Source organism: Rhinichthys klamathensis, unplaced genomic scaffold (genome assembly GCF_029890125.1).
Source record: "Rhinichthys klamathensis goyatoka isolate OS25496 unplaced genomic scaffold, OSU_Roscu_1.1 h1tg000487l_1, whole genome shotgun sequence".
In the NCBI taxonomy this organism is placed as follows: Eukaryota; Metazoa; Chordata; class Actinopteri; order Cypriniformes; family Leuciscidae; genus Rhinichthys; species Rhinichthys klamathensis.
In genome coordinates this window covers 2,234,354-2,255,769 of record NW_026606974.1, presented here as the reverse complement: position 1 = coordinate 2,255,769, position 21,416 = coordinate 2,234,354, and the positions used below count along the sequence as shown (strand labels likewise).

The 21,416-nt window shown below is 38.3% G+C and overlaps 1 protein-coding gene across 1 annotated transcript in view; it reads left to right on the top strand.

Moving 5' to 3' along the window:
- The window catches only part of ipo11 (importin 11), a 195,574-nt gene that overhangs the window by 72,591 nt on the left and 101,567 nt on the right, over nt 1-21,416 (top strand). The window contains exon 16 of the mRNA XM_056237513.1: nt 20,194-20,320. Within this exon, the coding sequence (XP_056093488.1) occupies nt 20,194-20,320 (127 nt within the window). The remainder of the gene's footprint in view (nt 1-20,193; nt 20,321-21,416) is intronic.

The following is a 21,416-nucleotide window of genomic DNA, read 5'->3' as shown; positions in this document are numbered from 1 at the left end:
GACATTTCACATCAACAAACTAAACATCTTAAGCACTGTTTTCTGTAGATGAAATGATATTCACTTCTATTATTCCAGGAAGTGATGTCACTCCACAGGTGCATTCAAAGAAGCGCCTGTGTGCAGTGACGGGGTCTAACCCTCCTACAGATAAAAGACTAAAGCTTTCTCTCAGAAGTTTTTTTATATTGCATTACTCCTCTGTGAGCTCAGATAGGCAATTTATCAAAAAGAATGTGGGATGAATCCCAGCACCTTCAAGTTTCTTTCTGTTTTCCTATGATTGTTTCTGGAAATCTAGGTTGGTTACATAAAGGTGTACACATTTTAATAGCTCTATTTTTGGGGGGGATTTTTGGCCTCAGGAGTTTAAAATTGTGCAGGATAACATCAAATGCTGAATGTGGACAACCCCTGGAAAGAGCTGATATCTTTCACTTTTTCTCAAGTCTTAAGAACAGCACAAAGATATCAAGATTTAGATAAACCTCTCAGACGGCAGCCTGGATAATCTTTACACTGCGCCCCAATGACATTTACTGCCTCCTTTCAATGGCAATATTATATCAGCTGTAGTTGATGGAGTGGTTAAATAATGTTCTTCTGGGAGACTCCAGCGGTGGACTTGATGAGGTCAAGAGAGTTGGGAAGATGTGTGGTATCAGATATGTAAAATAAATGTCCTGGAAAGGAAAGGTGTTGAAATATTCATTGAAGGCCATGGGGGTTAAGGAAAGAAACTTTGGATTTAATGTAAAGGGATTTGGACAGGTCGCTTTGAAAAATGGAGCATAAGTATGTTCAGAAGTGCTAGGGAAAATGACTTGACAAACTGCTCTTCATTTACAGTAGTTAAACTAGTCAAACTACCCCTTCGAAGTAGTTAGATACACACTACAATATTTTCTACATTTAACAATACCTCCTATGGATCTAAAACCAATAATGCAGTCCTATATGAATAGCAAATGGCAAACAGAGTACGATCTATATACCATGTATAAACTCCATGAAATCAGCCCCGTAATGTTGGGAGAAGAAGCTTCTGTTAATTTTCAAACCGATGGGACCAGATTGTTTGGTAACACTTTAGTTTAGGGTCTGATTCTCACTATTAACTAGTTTCTTATTAGCATGCATATTACTAGGATATTGGCTGTTTATTAGTGCTTATAAACAGTGTTGGGGGTAACGCATTACAAGTAACTTGAGTTTCGTAATCAGTTTACTTTTTCAAGTAACTAGTAAAGTAACGCATTACTTTTAAAAAATAAAATATCTGAGTTACTTTTTTATATAAGTAACGCAAGTTACTTTGTTTTCCCATTTATTGACTGACAGCTCTCTTGTCCCCATGTTGAGACAAATCGAAGTGCAGAGGCGTTGTGTGTAAACATGATGGTTATTGTAGTTCTAGATGTGAGCGTGCATTTACCTATCTCACTTGCACAAAAAAAGATCCAATATTCCTCAAAATGAATAAAATCAGTGAAATGCAGAATCAGAATACTATGCAAACATCCATTATTATTATAATAAATATTTTAATATTTTGTATATTGTGTTGAAAAGCAAGATGTAAAATCCTGCAGAGACTCAAATGGACCATTAAATAGTTTTTTTGAACTGGTTCAACTGGCTGAATAAACAGATTTATTAGAAGGAATTTCTCTCCTAAAATGCCCACTTTCTGTCACTTCACTGTATACTCATACAAAATATAGTGACGTAGTGGCCGCAGCGATTCGTTTTTAGAAAAAGTAGCTCATTACTTAAAGATAATTTTGTGCTGCTAAGAAATGTAGTTTATTTTTTACTTTTTGTTATTTTCTCCTAAACACTGCTGTGCAATACCTGATGTCGTTTTTATGTTTTGGTGACCGTTCTGTGGGAGGACAGATACAAAATTGAAAGAGAGGTAATGAAGATTGTGACTACACAAAGCATCATTTGTTACTTTAAAGAGAGAGAGAGAGAGGAGAGAGAAACAGACCTCTGTTGTGGAAGATCTCATTATGATCGCATTTGAAACCATGACCGACAGTTTCTCTTTCCATTTTGCTTTTGTACGTCTGTTTCTTTCTCCTATTGAGTAAGGAGAGTGGGATTTAAACTTAATTTGCATATTTCATAACATTGATATTGGCATTTAAAGACTCCATGAAATTAACATTTAGGTTTTGTGGCTTTTAGATGTTTTGAGGTCATCTACACCCCCATTTAAAAGTTTGCAGTCAGTAAAAAAATGTATTGAAAGAAATTAAAAGTTTTATTCAGCAAGGATGCATTAAAATGATCAAAGGTAAATATATATATGTATTATGTTACCAAGGTTTTCTATAATTCTTTTGAACTTTCTATTCATCAAAGAATCGGGAAAAAAGTGACAGTTTGCACAAAAATATTAGGCAGCACAGCTGTTTTCAACATTGATAATGATAAGAAATGTTTCTTGGGCACCAAATCAGCATATTAGAATGATTTCTGAAGGATCATGTGACACTGAAGACTGGAGTGATGATGCTGAAACATTCAGCTTTGCCGTCACAGGAATACATTACCTTTTAATATGTAATTGTAATATTTCACAATATTACAGTTTATTCTGTATATGCGATCAAATAAATGCAGCCTTGATAAGCATAAGAGTCAAAATCATTAAAATAGTACAGATTCAACATTTTTGAACAGTAGTGTATATGCAAGCATATCTATAAATGGTAGCAAAAGTAAATTTTAGCAGATATACCCATTTTCCTGTAAAATGAAACAGAATTGATGACTCCTTCTGCACTACATCAATTTGTGTAATTAATTCTTCAAAGTGTCCTGAGCAAACTTAGTTTTACGGAGCCCCTAAAGGGACGTGGTGGTATAGTAAAGGGAGAATTTTTTTTTGCGTTCCCTCGCAAAACCTTTGCGTTCCCCCGAGAAACTTTGCGTTCCCTCGCAAAACTTTTGCGAGAACTTTTGCAAAACGTCCCTTTAGGGGCTCCGTATTGTACAAAATACTTCAAAAAATGGCAGAAAACGTCACTTTTTAAGCGATTTCATGGGTCTTTAAGGAAAGAGAAAGACAAAGTCATGAATTTCCAAATTCCAAATTTGTTTGTCTAACCATCCACGCGTTTCATTCTTGTTAACTTACACATAACATGCCCGAGAGTATATGCTACAGACGATGTATGTGCAAATATGTGGATGTCAGTGGGCTTTTGTGCGGCTCCAGAGGGATCAGTCAACCAATCGAATGTGTGTGTGTGTTTTCATGGGCATTGAGGCGGTCTCTTGACAGAGCAAGCAAATGTACGCTTGCCACTCTTTAATCAGGCACATTTGTCACTGTCATGATGAGACACTATGCCTGAGAAAGCCTCCCAGGGATTTTCAGAGAGACATGTGAGTAACCCTGGTGCTGACATCTGCCATCTGTGCCTTGAGCTTAGGGATTTGACAAGTTTATATTCAGCAGGAAGTTACCAATATGCATTATACCTTGGTAATTTGTCCCTATTACATGTTATGAGAAACGCCTGCAAATTCCTTGACCTTGTGCACTTTCATTTCTCCTGACTGGCAGCCCTCCAGACCCTCCCATTGATTCATCACTTCATTTGACCTACCGTGTCACAAAGTCGAGACTCTTGCACTTTGCCTTGGCATTGGCAGAAAGATTATCTAAGCACTGATCTTGTGCCTCTGGGGTCAAAATGGCCAGCTATGCTGGACAGGTGTTGCTAAAGTCTGGAATGGATCGATTGGCTGGAGAAGCCTGTTGCATCCATCTTCACCATTTACAAAAACTCTGTCATGTTCTTTCTCCGCCTTTAGCGGGACTATTACCTCCCATAGATGGATTATGGCCTGGGACATTAGGGACAGTGCACCGGGCTGCTGAGAGGCCTGACACCTGAATAAAAGACACTGGAGTACAATATAAATAAATAAATAGACATGTGCCAGTATTTCTAAAAATACAATAAATGCATTTAAAATTCAAAGATGCATAGTAAATAACAAAATTAATTTTTGTAATTTGTAAAATTAGTGCATTAAGTGTGGAAGGGCTGGGAATTGATGCAGATTTATGGATTCATACCCGTTCATATTCACAAACTCTTAGATTCAGATTTTTATTCTATATGAGTCCATTCGTATTAATGTGTGTATATTTTATATCAGATTTGCTTGCAAATGTATGAAATTCTGTCTCTACTAATGAAACGAAAAGCAGGTCCCAGGCACTCAGTCAAGTTTTCAATGAGGAGAAGGAAAAAGTTTACTTTATCCTTCTCCTCATTGAAAACTTGACTGAGTGCCTGGGACCTGCTTTTTGTTTCTTTGGATCTTTTCCCTACCCCAAGAGCACCTATCACAGACTTTATAACTTTACCTGAGCGCCTGGTTGAACCTTTTACAGTTCTGTCTCTACTAATGTTGTATATTTATACAAGGCAGTTTTTCATACTGATTCAAATGGCAACCTGTTTTTTTTATATAATTGGACTACACTGATTGTGCTGTATTTGTTTGATACATTAACACGAAAAGGCTCATATTGTGAGTCATTTGTTTGTGAATTTGACTACACAGGTCGCCTTGTATGTTTTTAATTCACTAACACAAACAGTTTCATAAGAGTAATTTTTTTGGTAAATCAGGCTACACTGGTTGTATTGTATGTTTGTTTTTGCGTACAGCTCTTGTGAACCTAAAAGAGAGATTTCTTGCCGTTTTTTCATAAACTAAAATCCGTCTTTGCTACCTCCACTCTAGGAGTTCTTGGAGGAAGGCGTCCTTCTTTTGTCCTAGCTGGGTCGTGTCCTTTGGTGCACTGGAGAATCAGGCCAGTGCTCAGCGACCCTCGCCACATGCCAGACTCTATCGCGTTTCAAATACATTGCAGCAGCCACACTGCAGGCGAGGTCTGAGAGCAGCAGCATGTGTGATGATGATGGTCAACGTGCGATTTGCAGCAGCATGAAATGACCTTTTCATCTCAGAGCTTCAGTGTGGCAGCTGTGGTGCCAGTTTAGCTTTGGGGGACTAAACTGTGTTGAGTGTTAAGTCACAGATGTTACCTCATCCCAAACACACACTAAGGGTTATGATTTGACCCATTACTTATGTTTGGTATGCAGTGTGGTAAATTTGCATAGCCACCAAAATACACCAGTTCCAGTTGGATTGAATGGGCACTACAAAATTTCTGGGAAGTTAGTCGGGAATTAAAGTTTATAGAGGAATGTCTGCAATGAAAAAAATATATATTTCACTCAGAAATTGCTAGTATGTTTCACAAGTTCTTACAAAGTTAATAATCTGTTTAGTTCAAAACTTTGAAAAATATATATTTTTTACAGTGTGTGAAATGTTCAGTGCTTATTTCTTTGGGGTAAAAAGAAAATTCCACAATGTCTTCAGAATAATTTATTTTGTCTGAAATTGTCCGTATTTTTTATTTTTGGACAGGCAGATTCTGCTACTTTAGTATTGGTCCCTAAACAGCATGTAAAAACAAAAGGAACAGAAATTAGTTACTGTACTTGTCAGCAGTGGTTAATTTGTAAAGTGGGAGGTCCCGGAGCGTAGAGGGGGGGTGGATCCGGCGACTCAAAACGGGGGTTGGAGGAAACGAAAAAAAAAAAAAAGAAGCTACGTAGCTCTCTCTTCGTTCTCTGACTAAAAAAAAACCCTTAACAACGATGTGTGTGTATCAGGGCAATGTTTATTTTAATTTCAGAACATGCACTACATGGGTGCAAAATGTAAAAAAAAAAAAAAAAAAAAAACTTTTCACAAGCAGCAAGGGGGTCGCACAACGGACGAGAAGCGTGAAGCGCCGAGTCGCGTCTAGGACAACTCGAGCAGGGGCGGCGCCAGATAATTTTAAAGCAGGTGCTGAGGGGCGCATCTTACTAATGCTGTTCAATTTTCATAATCAGCATGTAAAAAAATAACATTATAATATTTTTACAAAAATTAAACAAAATGCGCTTATTTAATGGCTACAACAACACATAGTGGGCCATATATACAGACTCTCTAAATATTGACATTGACATTAACAATGCTGTAGAAGTGCAGTTTGTTACGAGCTAAATGTTAACTAATCTATAGTTAGGTTAGGTTAGCCTACCGATTTTTTATACACCGATTCAGAGGTCTCGTGAGTTCAGTGTTGGACAGGTCAGTTGTTTAAACTATTCATTAAAGTAAATAGTTAAAATGAGTCATTCGTTTGCGTAGGCCTATCGGACGTGTTATTAGTGGACGTCCAGCCACGGCACGCTTGTGTGATTATCTCGGCAGTTTAGGACAAGATTTGCGTCAATACAGAAAACATTTAATCACTGGATAGGTTTTTTCGGTTATTGAAATGTGGTTTATGTCAGCTGAATGGGCGGAACGCTTTTTAGAGAAGATAATAAGGCAACGTGTTTTTTTTTGCACAATTCACACACCGCGGTAATTCAGGAGAAAAAATCTCCAAATGCTCCACGTGAAACTGCGATCTTCCGACCTTTTACTATCGTGTCAATTGATTTTGATTAATATGCGCGCGCGAGAGAGAGAGCAAAACAGCGCTCGTGTTGTTTGAAGACGTGAGAGTGTGCGCGCGCGGCCGGGACGCGCTCTCTCTCTGCTCGTTATGCGCCCTGTCAAGCGCAGCAGTCATTCTATTCTACATCACTCACCGATCACCGGGACAAAAAATTGCTTTGGTGACCGCCAAAAAAATTAAATGCTGGAAAAACCCCTGTTATTATGTCGAAATAACGAGAATCTCACCTGAAAATCCGATAACATCAGCAATTTTAATTCAAGCAATTGATTTCTGTAAATGAATGTAAAACTAAATGTATATTGCATGCAGCACAGGGTGAAGTCAAACAGTATTTACATTAACAACGCCGCATGGTGCTGCCGGTGTGTGTAGAGAATAATGTGTTAGAATTTTAAAGACGTGGCGCTGCGCGACGCGGCGCTGCGCTTCTCGTACGGTGTGCGACTCACTTTACCCTGAAAATTCACCTCAAAAACGCATCGAAACTGCAAACACAAGATTTTTGTGGAACTTCAATGGGGAATAAAGACTAACAAGACAGATAACAACATTGAACACTACACAAACAGTAATTATTAATTTGCCATAGTGACACAGGAGGTGCCGGATCCAATAAAAAAAGGTTCCGGATCCAACGTCGGAGGTGCCGGAACATGTTCCGGCGTGTTCCGGCTCAAATTAAGCCCTGCTTGTCAGTCAGTTTGATCTCTTCCCGTCTTGATGGGAAATTTCTGGCCAAAATAAGCTTCAGACTTGATCAGACTTTATGCTGCAAGTCATGTCTGGCTAAATGAAATAATAATAATAATAATAATAAGTTTATTTTATATAGCTCCTTTCTACAAACTCAGTTGCTTTACAATAGGAAGACCAATAGCGAGACCATGGGGGGCTTTGAATGTGATGAGAAGTACCTTGAATTGAATACGTAAACGAACGGGTAACCAATGTAATCTGTGTAAAACAGGAGTAATGTGGGAGGATTTCTTGGAATGTGTGAGGCCTCTGGCTGCGACGTTCTGAATATATTGGAGCTTATTTAGTATTGTAGTGGCTATTCCAAAAAAGAGAGAATTACAGTAGTCTAAGCGGGAAGTAATAAAAAGGATGAACTAGGGTCTCAGCATCATGATATTTAAGAAAGAATGTAAATTAGCAATATTCCAGAGGTTGAAAAAGGCAGATTTGGTCAGAGAGATATGAGGATAGAAAGGAAGAATCGAAAATCAGCAATATCAATATTGTCAACACAGAGACGGGATGTAAATTGAGGACCAACCAGAAGTAGATTTGTTTTATCAATGTTTAGTTTGAGAAAATTACTGGCCGAAATGGAGTTGTGGGGAAAGGAGTAGTGCGTTGGAAACTAATGTAGAGCTAGGTGTCATCTGCATAGCAATGAAAGTTAAAGCCATGATGATGGATAATGTGACTTAAGGGAAGCATGTAGATGATGAAGAGTAAAGGTCCAAGAACAGAACCTTGTGGAACACCATGTGAGACAGGGGCAGTAGTGGACTTAGCCTGATGGATAGAAATGTAATGCTGACTGTCAGAGAAGTAGGAAATGATCCACGACAGGACAGTTCCAGAAATACCAAGAGCAGAGAGTTGTGAGAAGAGAATACTGTGAGAGATGGTGTCAAATGCAGAGATGTCAAGGAGACTTAAAGTGCTGATGGAGCCCAAGTCGATGGCCATGAGAAGATCATTGACAACCCCGAGGAGTGCTCTCTCAGTGCCATGGAGAGTGCAAAAACCTGATTGGAAACATTCATAAAGGTTGTGTAATGACAAATAGTTGTCAGAAATGTCGAGGCCAGGTTTTTTCAGACGGGTGACAACTGAAGTTTTTAATTCCTAGGTACAAAACCAGTACTAAGTAGTTGGGAGATAAGAAGTGAAATGGGCAATGAAATTACAGAAACACACATTTAAGTTAGGCAGTAGAGGCTGGGTCGAGATGACAGGAAGAAGAGTTTGATGTCTTGATTAGCTCTGAGATATAGTCTGGGGTGGGAGGATCAAAGTTAGTGAAAGTGCCGGGAGTGAAGGCAGAGAGAAGTTCCTCTGGTTATATATACCATTTATTTTATCTTGGAAGAAGTGTAGGAATGACTCTCAGACCTCAGCTGAGTAACTCATGTCAGGTGCAGGTGGGTAGTAAGTTTACTGACAGTGTTTAGGGGTGAGAGGAAGCATTACTCATAAGGGTAGAGTAGTAGCTAGAGCATGCAGTATTTAAAGCTGCAGTCCGGCATTTTTCCTCTTTGTCGCCATCTCTGTTCGAAATCTGCAATTGCAGTTATTCGCGGAATTATCAACTTTACGTGAGTTGTGCTTCGACACGGCACAGCGTGGATGAACACAATGTTTGAGGAGAGTGTGCAGCTGTCAGTCACCGCGCCGGTGTGGATACTGTCATTCAGAATCACTGATTATTCATTTTGGAAGTATGACCAACATAAGAATTTTCACCGGAAAATGTCATCTGAACAAGTTAGAAACATCCACCTTTGTTCTGGTTCTGACATTGCAGTAAATCGCGCTGATTAAATCTAACAATCGCTTATAAGTTATCATATCACGCAAAACCGTGCAAATTATACTTTGTTCTCAAATTGTTAATGTTAACAACGTCAGCATTGCGTGACTACTTGTAATGTCCTTCCGATATTTATCCTTGTTTTCGCATGGGTCCGGTTGCAGTTTCTTTTTTTTCTGTAGCCACTCCGAAGTCCGAACGAAGTCTTTTGCATTTTACAGTGGGTGAATCTCTTGTTGTCACTGGTGATTGTCGTTTGAACCTTTCTGGATCCGCCATCAAATTAATAAGTTTAATTATATCAAGTGCAGTGAGAAAAGGCTTTAAATCTCCACCTCCAGCATCCTCACACGCAATATAGCCTACTAGCCGAGACTCCTTCTTTATGTGTACAGATGTGACGTAATGACGCAAAGACATGCTTGAATCTCCCGCGGAAATCCACCAGTACCACTGGAATTAAAAACATTATTACAAGCTTACCGCTTTGAATCGAGCTAATGCAAGCAGATAGTTTTAAACACTGGCTGGTTATGCGTTTTCTCAAATATGTATTTTGGATAATTTTTAACCCCAAAAAAGCTACGGACTGCAGCTTTAAGGCAGATTTGTATAGCTCAATATTGTCTTTCTAAGCAGTAAAATGCAGACTTACTGGTTTTCCTGTAGAGGTGTTCAAGGTGACAGCCAACAGTATTCAAGCTGCGAAGTGCAGGAGTAAACCAGGGAGATGTGTGCGTAGAATGCATAAGTCTACTTTTAAGGGGGCCGTGAGTATCAAGGGCAGTGAAAATGGAGGTATTATATTTGGCAAGGATATCAATAGAGCTAGTATGTTCAGTAATGGCAGAAAGGTGAGTTTGTACAGATGTGGAAAACCAGAAAACCATTACCGGAAAATGGGCTGCATTTTGGTTAGATGGCATTTTATTGTCTGATCGGGTGATTCTTAACAAGGATAAATGGCAGATTGGACTAGATTTTTTTCTGATAGTCAAAGTCCGGGGTGTCCGATTGCTCAACTAAACCTTTGCCATGGATATTCAGTTATACATATCAGGTCTTTGTATGCTCTCAAACTGAATACTGTATGCACATTAGCAAAAGTTTTTTGGGTTCCTTTGTTTCTCTTCGTGTTTGCTTCATTTGAATGGTTTGTTGCTCAATAGAGGTGTGTAATTGAAGAATTGCTGCTGTGTTGTGTATACGTTTAAGAGACGCATCATGGCAGAGCTCATTTATGATGACTCAGCTATTTGAAAGCAGTAAAGTACATTTTCAAGTACATGAAACAATGTTTTCAATACCATTCCCCCTGCTGGAGGCATAATTGTCATTGTATATGACAAATTACTGTTCAGATACTTTCATCTTTTCAATGCTCAAGTGTTTATGACAAACTTAAGAGAGACAGCCCACAAAATTCAGTCTCCTTTATAGAGCTTCGCTTCCGTACCCTTCTTTTTGACACAGACAAGACTGAGGTTATCAGCAGTCTTTGAGTGACGTCCCCTGCCATGGTCTGTTTTGACGTGTTTGAGCTGCAGCCACTTGACAGCAGCCCTCTTTAAAATCAATCATTAACTGTGAATAGAGGCAGAGTATTATTGTCAGCACCTTTCAGGCCTACTAGAATATATTTATTTTTTATCTCTTGAAGTGATTCAAATACTAAACAGCAGAATTTAACTTCTGTGGCATCCACACATACATACCGGTACATGAACGTATGCAACTAGAGGTCATAACTAAATCACAAAATTAAATTTCCAATGCGACACAGTCACGACTCTCTGATGCATTTAATAGTCCTTTCACTAATTGCACAATGGCAGGAACTCTGTCCTCTTTTTATTTTTTTGTACAATGTGTTTTTCTCAGTAATAATATGAAGATGGTCCTTGGGGACCATACTGTGAAAACCCCTTGAGTCTTTCCTTTTGGGATTGACGTTTTATTTATTTTTTTGAAAGATTGAACAGAACTTTGGCAAAAACTTGCATGAAGCTGACATGGTGATTCATTAACCACTTTTAGACACTACCTCAGGCATGCATACAAACTTTATGATGCATATTACCAAACAAACAACACAAGCAACTTCCTACTACTGGGGATTTTCTTCTGGATGTGTGTGTATAATTTGTGTCCTATAGGAATTATTTCATTTGCAACACAAAGGTCTGAATTGGGTTCATTTTTCATGTTGTCAAGCTGTCATTTCAATGAAATCGAATACATAAATTAAATTTAGTAGAATTATATGCGCACACACACACACACACACACACACACACACACACACACATATATATATATATACGCGCACACACTGCCGTTAAAAAGTTTGGGATCGGTACGTTTTTTTTATGTTTTTATCTTTTACGTGCTTTTTATGTAAAAGAAGTCTCTTATGCTCACCAAGGCTGCATTTATTTGATTAAAAAAGCAACAACAACAAAAAACAGTGATATTGTTAAATATGACAATTTAAATCAACTGTTTTCTATTTGAATGAATATATTTGAATGTTTTTTTTAATGTATTGTAATTTATTCCTGTGATGCAAAACTGAATTCTCAGCATCATTGCTCCAATCTTCAGTGTCACATGATCCTTCAGAAATCATTCTAATATGCTGATTTGATGCTCAAAAAACTATTATTTTTATTATTATCAAAAAATATTCCTGACCCCAAACTTTTGAACGGTAATGTATAATGTTACAAAAGCTTTCTATTTCAGATAAATGCTGTTCTTTTGAACTTTCTATTCATCAAAGAATCCTGCATTTTTTTTTACAGAACTGTATTCAACATTGATAATAATAATATTAAACGTTTCTTGAGCAGCAAATCCACATATTAGAGTGATTTCTGAAGGACCATGTGACACTGAAGACTGGAGTAATGATGCTGAAAATTCTGCTTTGCATCACAGAAATAAATTACATTTTAAAATATATTCAAATAGAAAACAGTTCTTTTAAATTGACCAATATTGATTTACCAATATTACAGTTTTTTTGGGTGTATTTTTAATTCAATAAATGCAGCCTTGGTGAGCATAAGAGACTTCTTTTTAAAAACATAAAAAAATCTTACCGATCCCAAACTTTTGAACGGTAGTGTATGTTTGTGTGTGTAAATGATATTACATTAAAATTGTATACATTTAATATTTTTAAGTCTACTTAAAGTTAAGCTGGGCATTTAAAAAATCTCTAAGGACATTTGTGTGTATGGCTTATTTTTTGTACCTCATGCTAATTATGTGATCAACCCCTCTCATCCTTTCCTGTATCCATTTACTTCATAACCTTGTTGCCAAAATCCATATTAAATTCCTATTAAAAATGAATTAAAATGATTTAAAAGGAAAAGGAGGTCTCTCTGGAGACTCCTTACACTAAGTGTACAAGAAGCTAAAGTGCCTTCGGCAGCAGGCCTGTTTACCTTTGTTTGCATGTTTATATGCTCCGCTGTTTGCCATTGAGAGTAATCATTGGTTACATTTCATTTAGCAGATGCTTTGTAGAGCAAACACAATGTTTACCTTAGAGTGGACTCATTATAACTCGTAGCTTGGCTAATATATTTGCTCTCTGTGGAGTGACCTTTATATTTAACGTTATGAGGTGCTGGTGATTTTAGTATTGGTGGTTTCGGGTGCGATGCTGAAGTTTTTATCACCATTGGCTCTAACTACTCTGTCGCTCACTGGCAAGCAGACGAAAGCAGCTTAAACCCCTGGCACGCTCACTTACTTTTTATCAACACCACTGGCACCGCAGCCTGTTTCTCTAGAGATATTTTCTTCAAAAAAAAGCCTTGAAATGATGCCTTTCTTTTATTGTCTCTAGTGACCTGGGCTCAGAGAAACCCCAGGGCTCAGAGTCATGCCTGCTTTTGCTTTTGGGAACCAATCCTGCAAAAACAGTTACAATTTTTGACTAGTTATTGGTGGAGAATGCGGATTCTTTAAAAAAGCGAACACCCCTGCCACTTTTATTACTGTTTATTACTGCCACTTTTATTAAGTATTATTTTGAATATCCTCTGTATTTATTCTTAACATATATAGTATTCATGGGCACACATCCATAAGAAAGTTATTCTGAGACCTAAAAGATAACAGCCAGTTGTAAGATGTCTAGCACGCATTTTGGAGCGAGGAGGAGAGTGAGAATTATTGACAAACATAAACCGATGTACAGATGTGTAATAGCGACACGTTGCAATTCATCTTTCAGTCATTAGTCGCATTTTGTCGAGGACAAAAATGAAAATGATTTGATTAAAGTGTTATTAGACAGAGAGAGCAGAACAAAATAGCAAGAAAAAATGTACAGTATGTTCCAAATATTATCAACTGCACATGTATTTTCCAGAAGCTGTATGTAAGGCTGGAAGCTTACGCTGCTATTTTGAACCAATAATCGGAACAAAAGGCAGTTGAAGGATGACGTGTATAATTCAAATATTTATCTGACTCCAATATAATTAATCTGACTCCATTAAAGTTGTTTTTATTCTTTAACCTCTTATTCTTTAAAGGTAATTGTATTTCTTTGAACTGATAGGAAAACGTAGGATTTAACCTGAACGTTTAGATAACATAAGTTATAATCACTTTAGCTTTCAACATAATCATTGATAAAAGGAAAGATTCTCAAAGCCTTTAAAGCAATCAAAGTTATTTATAAAGTTACATGTTTAAATATACAGACAGTAGAATGGAACAACGTACTGTATAAAAAAAACTTAGTTGTAACACATAATGCACTGTTGTGCAGACGAGGCCGTAAAAGCTTTTCTCATAGTATGAGGTTACGCAGCGGTGTGCGGGAGTGGCGGGGTTAAAGCCTTTCTCCAAGATCAACAGTTACCTTTCCTTCTTATACCCTGAGCAAAGCATTGTTAAACATGAGTAGAATACCAACACTGAAACTGAGCGACAGGAAACCAAAAGATGAGGCAAATGGGTGGTGATCAAGAGGGGGAGAAGAGCGTTAACATATTCTCCTCAATGCATGTTTAAGCAATTGTACCTAGATTGTATAATAGGATACTTTAATATCTCTATTAAGTTCACCACCATTCAGTTCAGTTTATAAGCTGTCAGATGAGACCAAACATGACATAGTTACATGTTAGAACAAACTAGTAAATAAACAGTATGTAGTCGGAAGCATATCTCCTGTAAAGCAAATGGTATAGATGCGTCATTGAGGTGCAAACGTTCAAAGGTGCAAAGGCTCTCCAGACAGAACCATCCTGTGTCTGGAGTGTCCCAACAGTCCTCAATCCGCATATTGAGGAAATCCCTTGCACTGGATAGACATTAGCATACTGTGAGGATGAAGGTCATTGTGCCACGTTTAATTCACATGTATACCTTTAAAAGGATTTCTGAAGTACTTGGGCAGTAAAGCTTTCTTCCCATATTTCCTCAGCCCTACATCCACAAGTACGTAAACGATCTTGATCGGAAAGTTATTTGCATATCAATGTGACTAATAAATAAATCTTACATTAATTATGAAAAAATTAAACATTGATTAGCCTATTGAGTGGACAGAAATATTAACCCTCTGGGGTCTAAGGTGTTTTTGGGGTCATTGAGATGTTTTGACATGCCCTGACATTTGTGCTTTTTTCAGTTGCTTATAAACATATTAATGGCACATGTGAAATTACACTCTATTTAGCACAAACAGGGCTACCATAATATGTGAGCAACATGTATGTACATGTTTGTATTTTTGAGAGAATATTGTTTATGCATGGTTATTGAAAAAAAAACTAAAAATTTAAAGTTTCTGAAATAAGGCCACAAAACACATACTAAATATGTGTCCACAATACGTTTGACTAATGGATGTTGTGGCCTAGAGTTTTTGCTTCAAAATGATCTGAAAATCATCCTGCCTAATCATTCACATAAAACAATAGACAGTCCCTCCAGAAAAACGCGATTATGCGATCGCTGAATTCAATGCATAATCAGCCAAAGTCCGCATATTTATGCGGGGGTCGCATTTTTTCAAATACTCCGCAATTTCGCCGCATAAATTGCTATGGATCAAAAAGTCACATATACAGGTCCTTCTCAAAAAATTAGCATATTGTGATAGTTCATTATTTTCCATAATGTAATGATAAAAATTAAACTTTCATATATTTTAGATTCATTGCACACCAACTGAAATATTTCAGGTCTTTTGTTGTTTTAATACTGATGATTTTGGCATACAGCTCATGAAAACCCAAAATTCCGGTCTCAAAAAATTAGCATATCATGAAAAGGGTCTCTAAACGAGCTATTAACCTAATCATCTGAATCAACTAATTAACTCTAAACACCTGCAAAAGATTCCTGAGGCTTTTAAAAACTCCCAGCCTGTTTCATTACTCAAAACCGCAATCATGGGTAAGACTGCCGACCTGACTGCTGTCATTGACACCCTCAAGCAAGAGGGTAAGACAGAAAGAAATTTCTGAACAAATAGGCTGTTCCCAGAGTGCTGTATCAAGGCACCTCAGTGGGAAGTCTGTGGGAAGGAAAAAGTTTGGCAAAAAACGCTGCACAAAGAGAAGAGGTGACCGGACCATGAGGAAGATTGTGGAGAAGGACCGATTCCAGACCTTGGGGGACCTGCGGAAGCAGTGGACTGAGTCTGGAGTAGAAACATCCAGAGCCACTGTGCACAGGCGTGTGCAGGAAATGGGCTACAGGTGCCGCATTCCCCAGGTCAAGCCACTTTTGAACCAGAAACAGCGGCAGAAGCGCCTGACCTGGGCCACAGAGAAGCAGCACTGGACTGTTGCTCAGTTTTGCATGTCATTCGGAAATCAAGGTGCCAGAGTCTGGAGGAAGACTGGGGAGAAGGAAATGCCAAAATGCCTGAAGTCCAGTGTCAAGTACCCACAGTCAGTGATGGTCTGGGGTGCCATGTCAGCTGCTGGTGTTGGTGCACTGTGTTTTATCAAGGGCAGGGTCAATGCAGCTAGCTATCAGGAGATTTTGGAGCACTTCATGCTTCCATCTGCTGAAAAGCTTTATGGAGATGAAGATTTCATTTTTCAGCACGACCTGGCACCTGCTCACAGTGCCAAAACCACTGGTAAATGGTTTACTGACAATGGTATTACTGTGCTCAATTGGCCTGCCAACTCTCCTGACCTGAACCCCATAGAGAATCTGTGGGATATTGTGAAGAGAAAGTTGAGAGACGCAAGACCCAACACTCTGGATGAGCTTAAGGCCGCTATCGAAGCATCCTGGGCCTCCATAACACCTCAGCAGTGCCACAGGCTGATTGCCTCCATGCCACGCCGCATTGAAGCAGTCATTTCTGCAAAAGGATTCCCGACCAAGTATTGACTATTGAGTGCATAACTGAACATAATTATTTGAAGGTTGACTTTTTTATTTATTTATTAAAAACACTTATTTTATTGGTCGGATGAAATATGCTAATTTTTTGAGACAGGAATTTGGGGTTTTCATGAGCTGTATGCCAAAATCATCAGTATTAAAACAATAAAAGACCTGAAATATTTCAGTTGGTGTGCAATGAATCTAAAATATATGAAAGTTTAATTTTTATCATTACATTATGGAAAATAATGAACTTTATCACAATATGCTAATTTTTTGAGAAGGACCTTTATCTTAGCAGAAAGTTGGAAAATGTTGCGTTTGCTTCACACAAGAGCAGCCATTTCCCCCTGTTGCCATGGGAACGCTATGAAGTGACGTAATTACGCGATGTGAACATCATCGAAAAGCTGTAAAACAGGAGAACACTTTATTTTTTAAATATTTCATTTATTCATTTTCACTGAAGTTGTAGCATATTCCTCTAGTAAAGCTACAGAACTTGTTTGATTCATCAATGTTTTGCAAGTTTGATGTGTTTATTAAGGTCTTGTAACGCGTTGTGTTGGGAAGACAAATAGCTCACAGCTGAAGTTATTGCAGAGGCCAGACAGACTCACGGAGGCGATTGGCATCTCACAACTTGCACTTTATTCCCAAATTGAACTCGTATAACTGTCTGTCACACGTTCTACCGTCCACATCGTTACTTAATAAACAAAATAAGATAAAAGAAGTAGCATCAATCATTTTTGCAAGTTCCCGCAATTTTTGCAAGTTCCCGCAATTTTTGCAAGTTCCCGCAATTTTTGCAAGTTCCCGCAATTTTTGCAAGTTCCCGCAATTTTTGCAAGTTCCCGCAATTTTTGCAAGTTCCCGCAATTTTTGCAAGTTCCCGCAATTTTTGCAAGTTCCCGCAATTTCATCGCATAAAATTGCATAAATATCCCACATATTCCATCGCATTTTTAAAGAAAACGGGCCGCATAATCAAGGATTTTTGCCCGCAACAATCACAAAAAAACTCCCCGTTTTTCTGGAAGGACTGAATAGACTGTTTTAAATTGTGAAAAACATTTGTTTGTTTGGAAAGGCAATATGCGGATGAGCGTGAATGACCCAAACCTTGTCATGAATAATTAGGTGGTTCACACCTGAGAAGACAAAGAAAAATCTTTCGTGCCTGTGTGACAAGTATTCACTGAGTTAAGCCGCGTTTCCACCGCAGGAACTTTCCCCAGGAACTAGGAACTTTGGGGTGGTACTCCGTGTGTTTACACCGCAGGAACCAGGGTCTAAATGAAGTTCCGGGTAAAAAAATCCCCCCCAGAAAGTCCCTGCTGGCGAGGTAGTACTTTTTCAGAGTTCAGGAACTTTCGGGGTGGGACTTGTGCGCTGAACATGCTGATTCTGGTTCTTACCTTGCTGGTTCTTACCTTGTTCTCTCTGCCGGATGGCGCGCGTTCGTCCCATAGGTTCGTCCCGTCCATCTCACGGTCATGTCCGCCATGATAGCAAACGTTGTCTACTTTTATATCTAGCATTACGAGCTTTCTGAATACGCTTTGGTATTAGTGTTCGTCTTTTTTCTACCGTTTTGTTAATTACCTCGTTAGTAAACCAATAGATCCCACACAAAAGCAGCACAGCTTGAATCTCCTCAATACTTAAAACTCAAAACAAACGCGCAGACTGGGAGGAGCAGTCGCACGCAGTTCAACGTCAACATAATCTTCCCGGTACTTTAGTCCACGGTGTAAACGCAGTGAGCAACCGGTCTGGGGCAAAAAAAGTTCCTGGGACAAATAGTTCCTGGTAATTGCGGTGGAAACGCGGCTTTACAGTTCATTTTCGGACGCATTTCAGAATGAACTTCAGTGACAGAGAGAAGGCAAAATTCGCATCATTTTTATTTTTCTTTATTTGACAAAAAGCAGAACACTGTTTTTATTGTGAGTATATACAAAAAAATAGACACTTAACAGGATCTAATAATGTGCAACACTTATATGTAAGATCAAAATCAACAGAGTAATTTGAGTCTCTTTTGCACTGATAAGGAAAAAAGTGAGCTCGTCGTGCCGGCGCGATTGCCGACCCCAGAGGGTTAAGGTGCCCATGGCTGCACTGCTGTATACCTTTTGTAACTCTTGAATACATTTCCGAATGCACTTTATTTTGTTTAATCTCACCACATTGAGAGATCTGTAGGCATTCTGTAGGTGGAGTGCATTCAATCACTTGTGAGCATGATTTTAAAATAATTTGCACTTTAAAGGGATACTTCACCTCTGGAAAGATAAATGTGTATTTAAAATGGGTCATATATGTAGAAGAAATTTGAAATTATTTTTGAATTTGGAGCTTTCTAGACTGAGAAAAGCCAGAAAATGTATTTATGGCTTATGTGGATGAAAGACAACAACTCCCAGAATGCACTTGCTTCGCTGCCCTAGGAGGCCACGCCTACCGGTAATGGAGCGCAGAAGTTAAACAACAAGTCTAGGCTACTAGTGAGTCTCCGAGATGAGTCTGCCCGGGATTTCGAGATCGCCCCAAAATGTCCGGGATTCGGCTTTTGCGTTCTACAGTCGTTTCATTCATTATGTTTACTGTGGCGAGCAGGACGAGGCCGAGGGCGTGATTACTGATGAGAGACACCTGTGAGACGCACCGGTCTCGTATATCTCACGGAGGAGCGGGAATTTTCTTAGCAATGTTAAAACGCACATCATGTAAACACTGCATTCAGATTCACCAATCGGAATGAATTCAGTTAGATTGAAACAAAAGGTGTGCATGTAAACAATGAATGGCGACTGCAGAAAAGCAAAAGCTGAATCCCGAGGATTCAGATGAAAAAGAGGATGAATGGTAACCCCCCTACTACTCAGCTTTCTCCTACTAAGTTACTCAGCTTTCTCCACATAACAAAAGCCTGCTAGCTTAGCTTCCAAAAAAGATGTCTGACACTATGTGTACATTCTGTGAGTGAGATCCATAGACTGTAAGTGAGATTCCACCCTCTATGGGCGGGTTGAAAACATGCGGAACAGCTCCTTCTACTGGCTGTAGTCTTTAGCCTCTGGCCAAAAAATCGTCCGATGACGCAAAATGACTATTTTTGCGTCATCGGAGGATTTTTTCCAGACAAAAAATACATAAATCTCTCGTCTCAGGGGGATATGAGGGTGGAAAGCACGGTAATTTGAAAATACTACAGGTTTTCTACTAATACAAAGCTTAATGCTAAATTCTGAAGTATCCCTTTAATAAAGCAGAATGATAGGAATATTTCGAACATTTAGGATTAGTATTATGCTTTTTTAATTATAAATGAGCCCTGAGTGTTTTATTTTGTACTTGTGCCAGGTTTTCTTTCTTTCCTTCCTTTTTTTCTGAACATAAAGTTACTGCAAAGAAAGTTTTTGCCTTTTGAATACTAACCTGTAATTTTTCCTCCCGGGAACAGAAACAGAAAGTTTTTCTGTATTCATGGAAATGAGAACTGTTTAAGGTGTGCTGAATACAGGGTTGGAAGAGTAAAAGACCATTTCAGGACATTATCTCACTATTGTGTCTTACACCAGCAATTCAGAACCTTTCCTTCTCAGATAAAAGAAGCTTTTTAAAAGATGTTAAGCCATTTACAGCACAATGCACAGGGAATGCTAATTTGGCTAATTTTGCTTTTTAGGTACAAGTTGATCAGAAGGCGAGTGATCTGGCTGATTGGACAATGGATCTCGGTCAAGTTCAAGCCGGATCTACGGCCCCTGCTCTACGAGGTCATCCTCAGTCTCATGCAGGACCCCGATCTTGTGGTATGTGAAGCTTACATGATGCCCAGGTTTCTTAAAGGGATATTTCAGCCAAAAACTAATAATCTGTAATCATTTACTCACCCTCATGTCATTCCAATGATTTACAATGAATGTTGGCTGATGCTTTCAAGCTTCAAAAAGGCCACAAGCACCATAGAAGTATCATAAAACAATGTGAAATATTCTATTATTCATTGTAAAACTGTTTTAGCGGTCCTTGCCACGTTGATGAGAGAGGTAGTAAAGTCTGGTTAATGAATGACATTCTTTTTTGAAACAAAAGCTCACAAAACTGGTCTAAGCTTTAGTTCCCATTGTAATTGCACGGAAAAGAGCGACACACGCATTCTGTTAAATTTCTACTTTCGTCTTCCTCAAAAGTATTCAGCATCTTAATTTCTGTATGATGCCTATTTAATAATTTACATGATTCCATTAGGATGTTGAGTATAAGAATCCCCAATCAAGCTGATGACTACACACACACACACACACACACCATACGTAAATGTGATACTATTGTAGTTTTTATCAAAATGATTAGCTTTTATTTTTAAATTTTAATGTTTTTTTTGTTGTTGTAATTTTATGTGCTTTTGTAATTTTCTTTAATCAGTTGTTCTTTTTAAATATTTCTATTTAGTTTTTTTTTTCAGTTTTAGTTTTTATTTAATTTTAGAGCTTCAACTTAAACTTATTTCAGTTAGTTTCCAAAGCCACTTTTCTATTTTTCAAGTTTTTCATCTAATTTTTATATTTTATTTCAGTTTTATTTCAATTTTTAAAAAAGTTTTTAGTTTTAGTTAACGATAATAACCCTGATGTGATGTTGTTCACGAGAGCACTTATGAATTCACAATGAGCATTACCAATTATTGACTTGATTTCTTTGCATTTAAAGTCTGGACAAATCGCCCATTGGTTTCAAATCAATATTGTCTTCCCCAATTAGGGATGTGTGAGGACTCTGATTACCCTCGTTGTGTCTCGGTAAATAATGAGAGGCCATCATTGGATGCCAACTTATGAACTGTAGCATTAATCAGCATCACCAGTGGCTAATCACTAATACGACTGCGTGACCAAAGGCACCCTC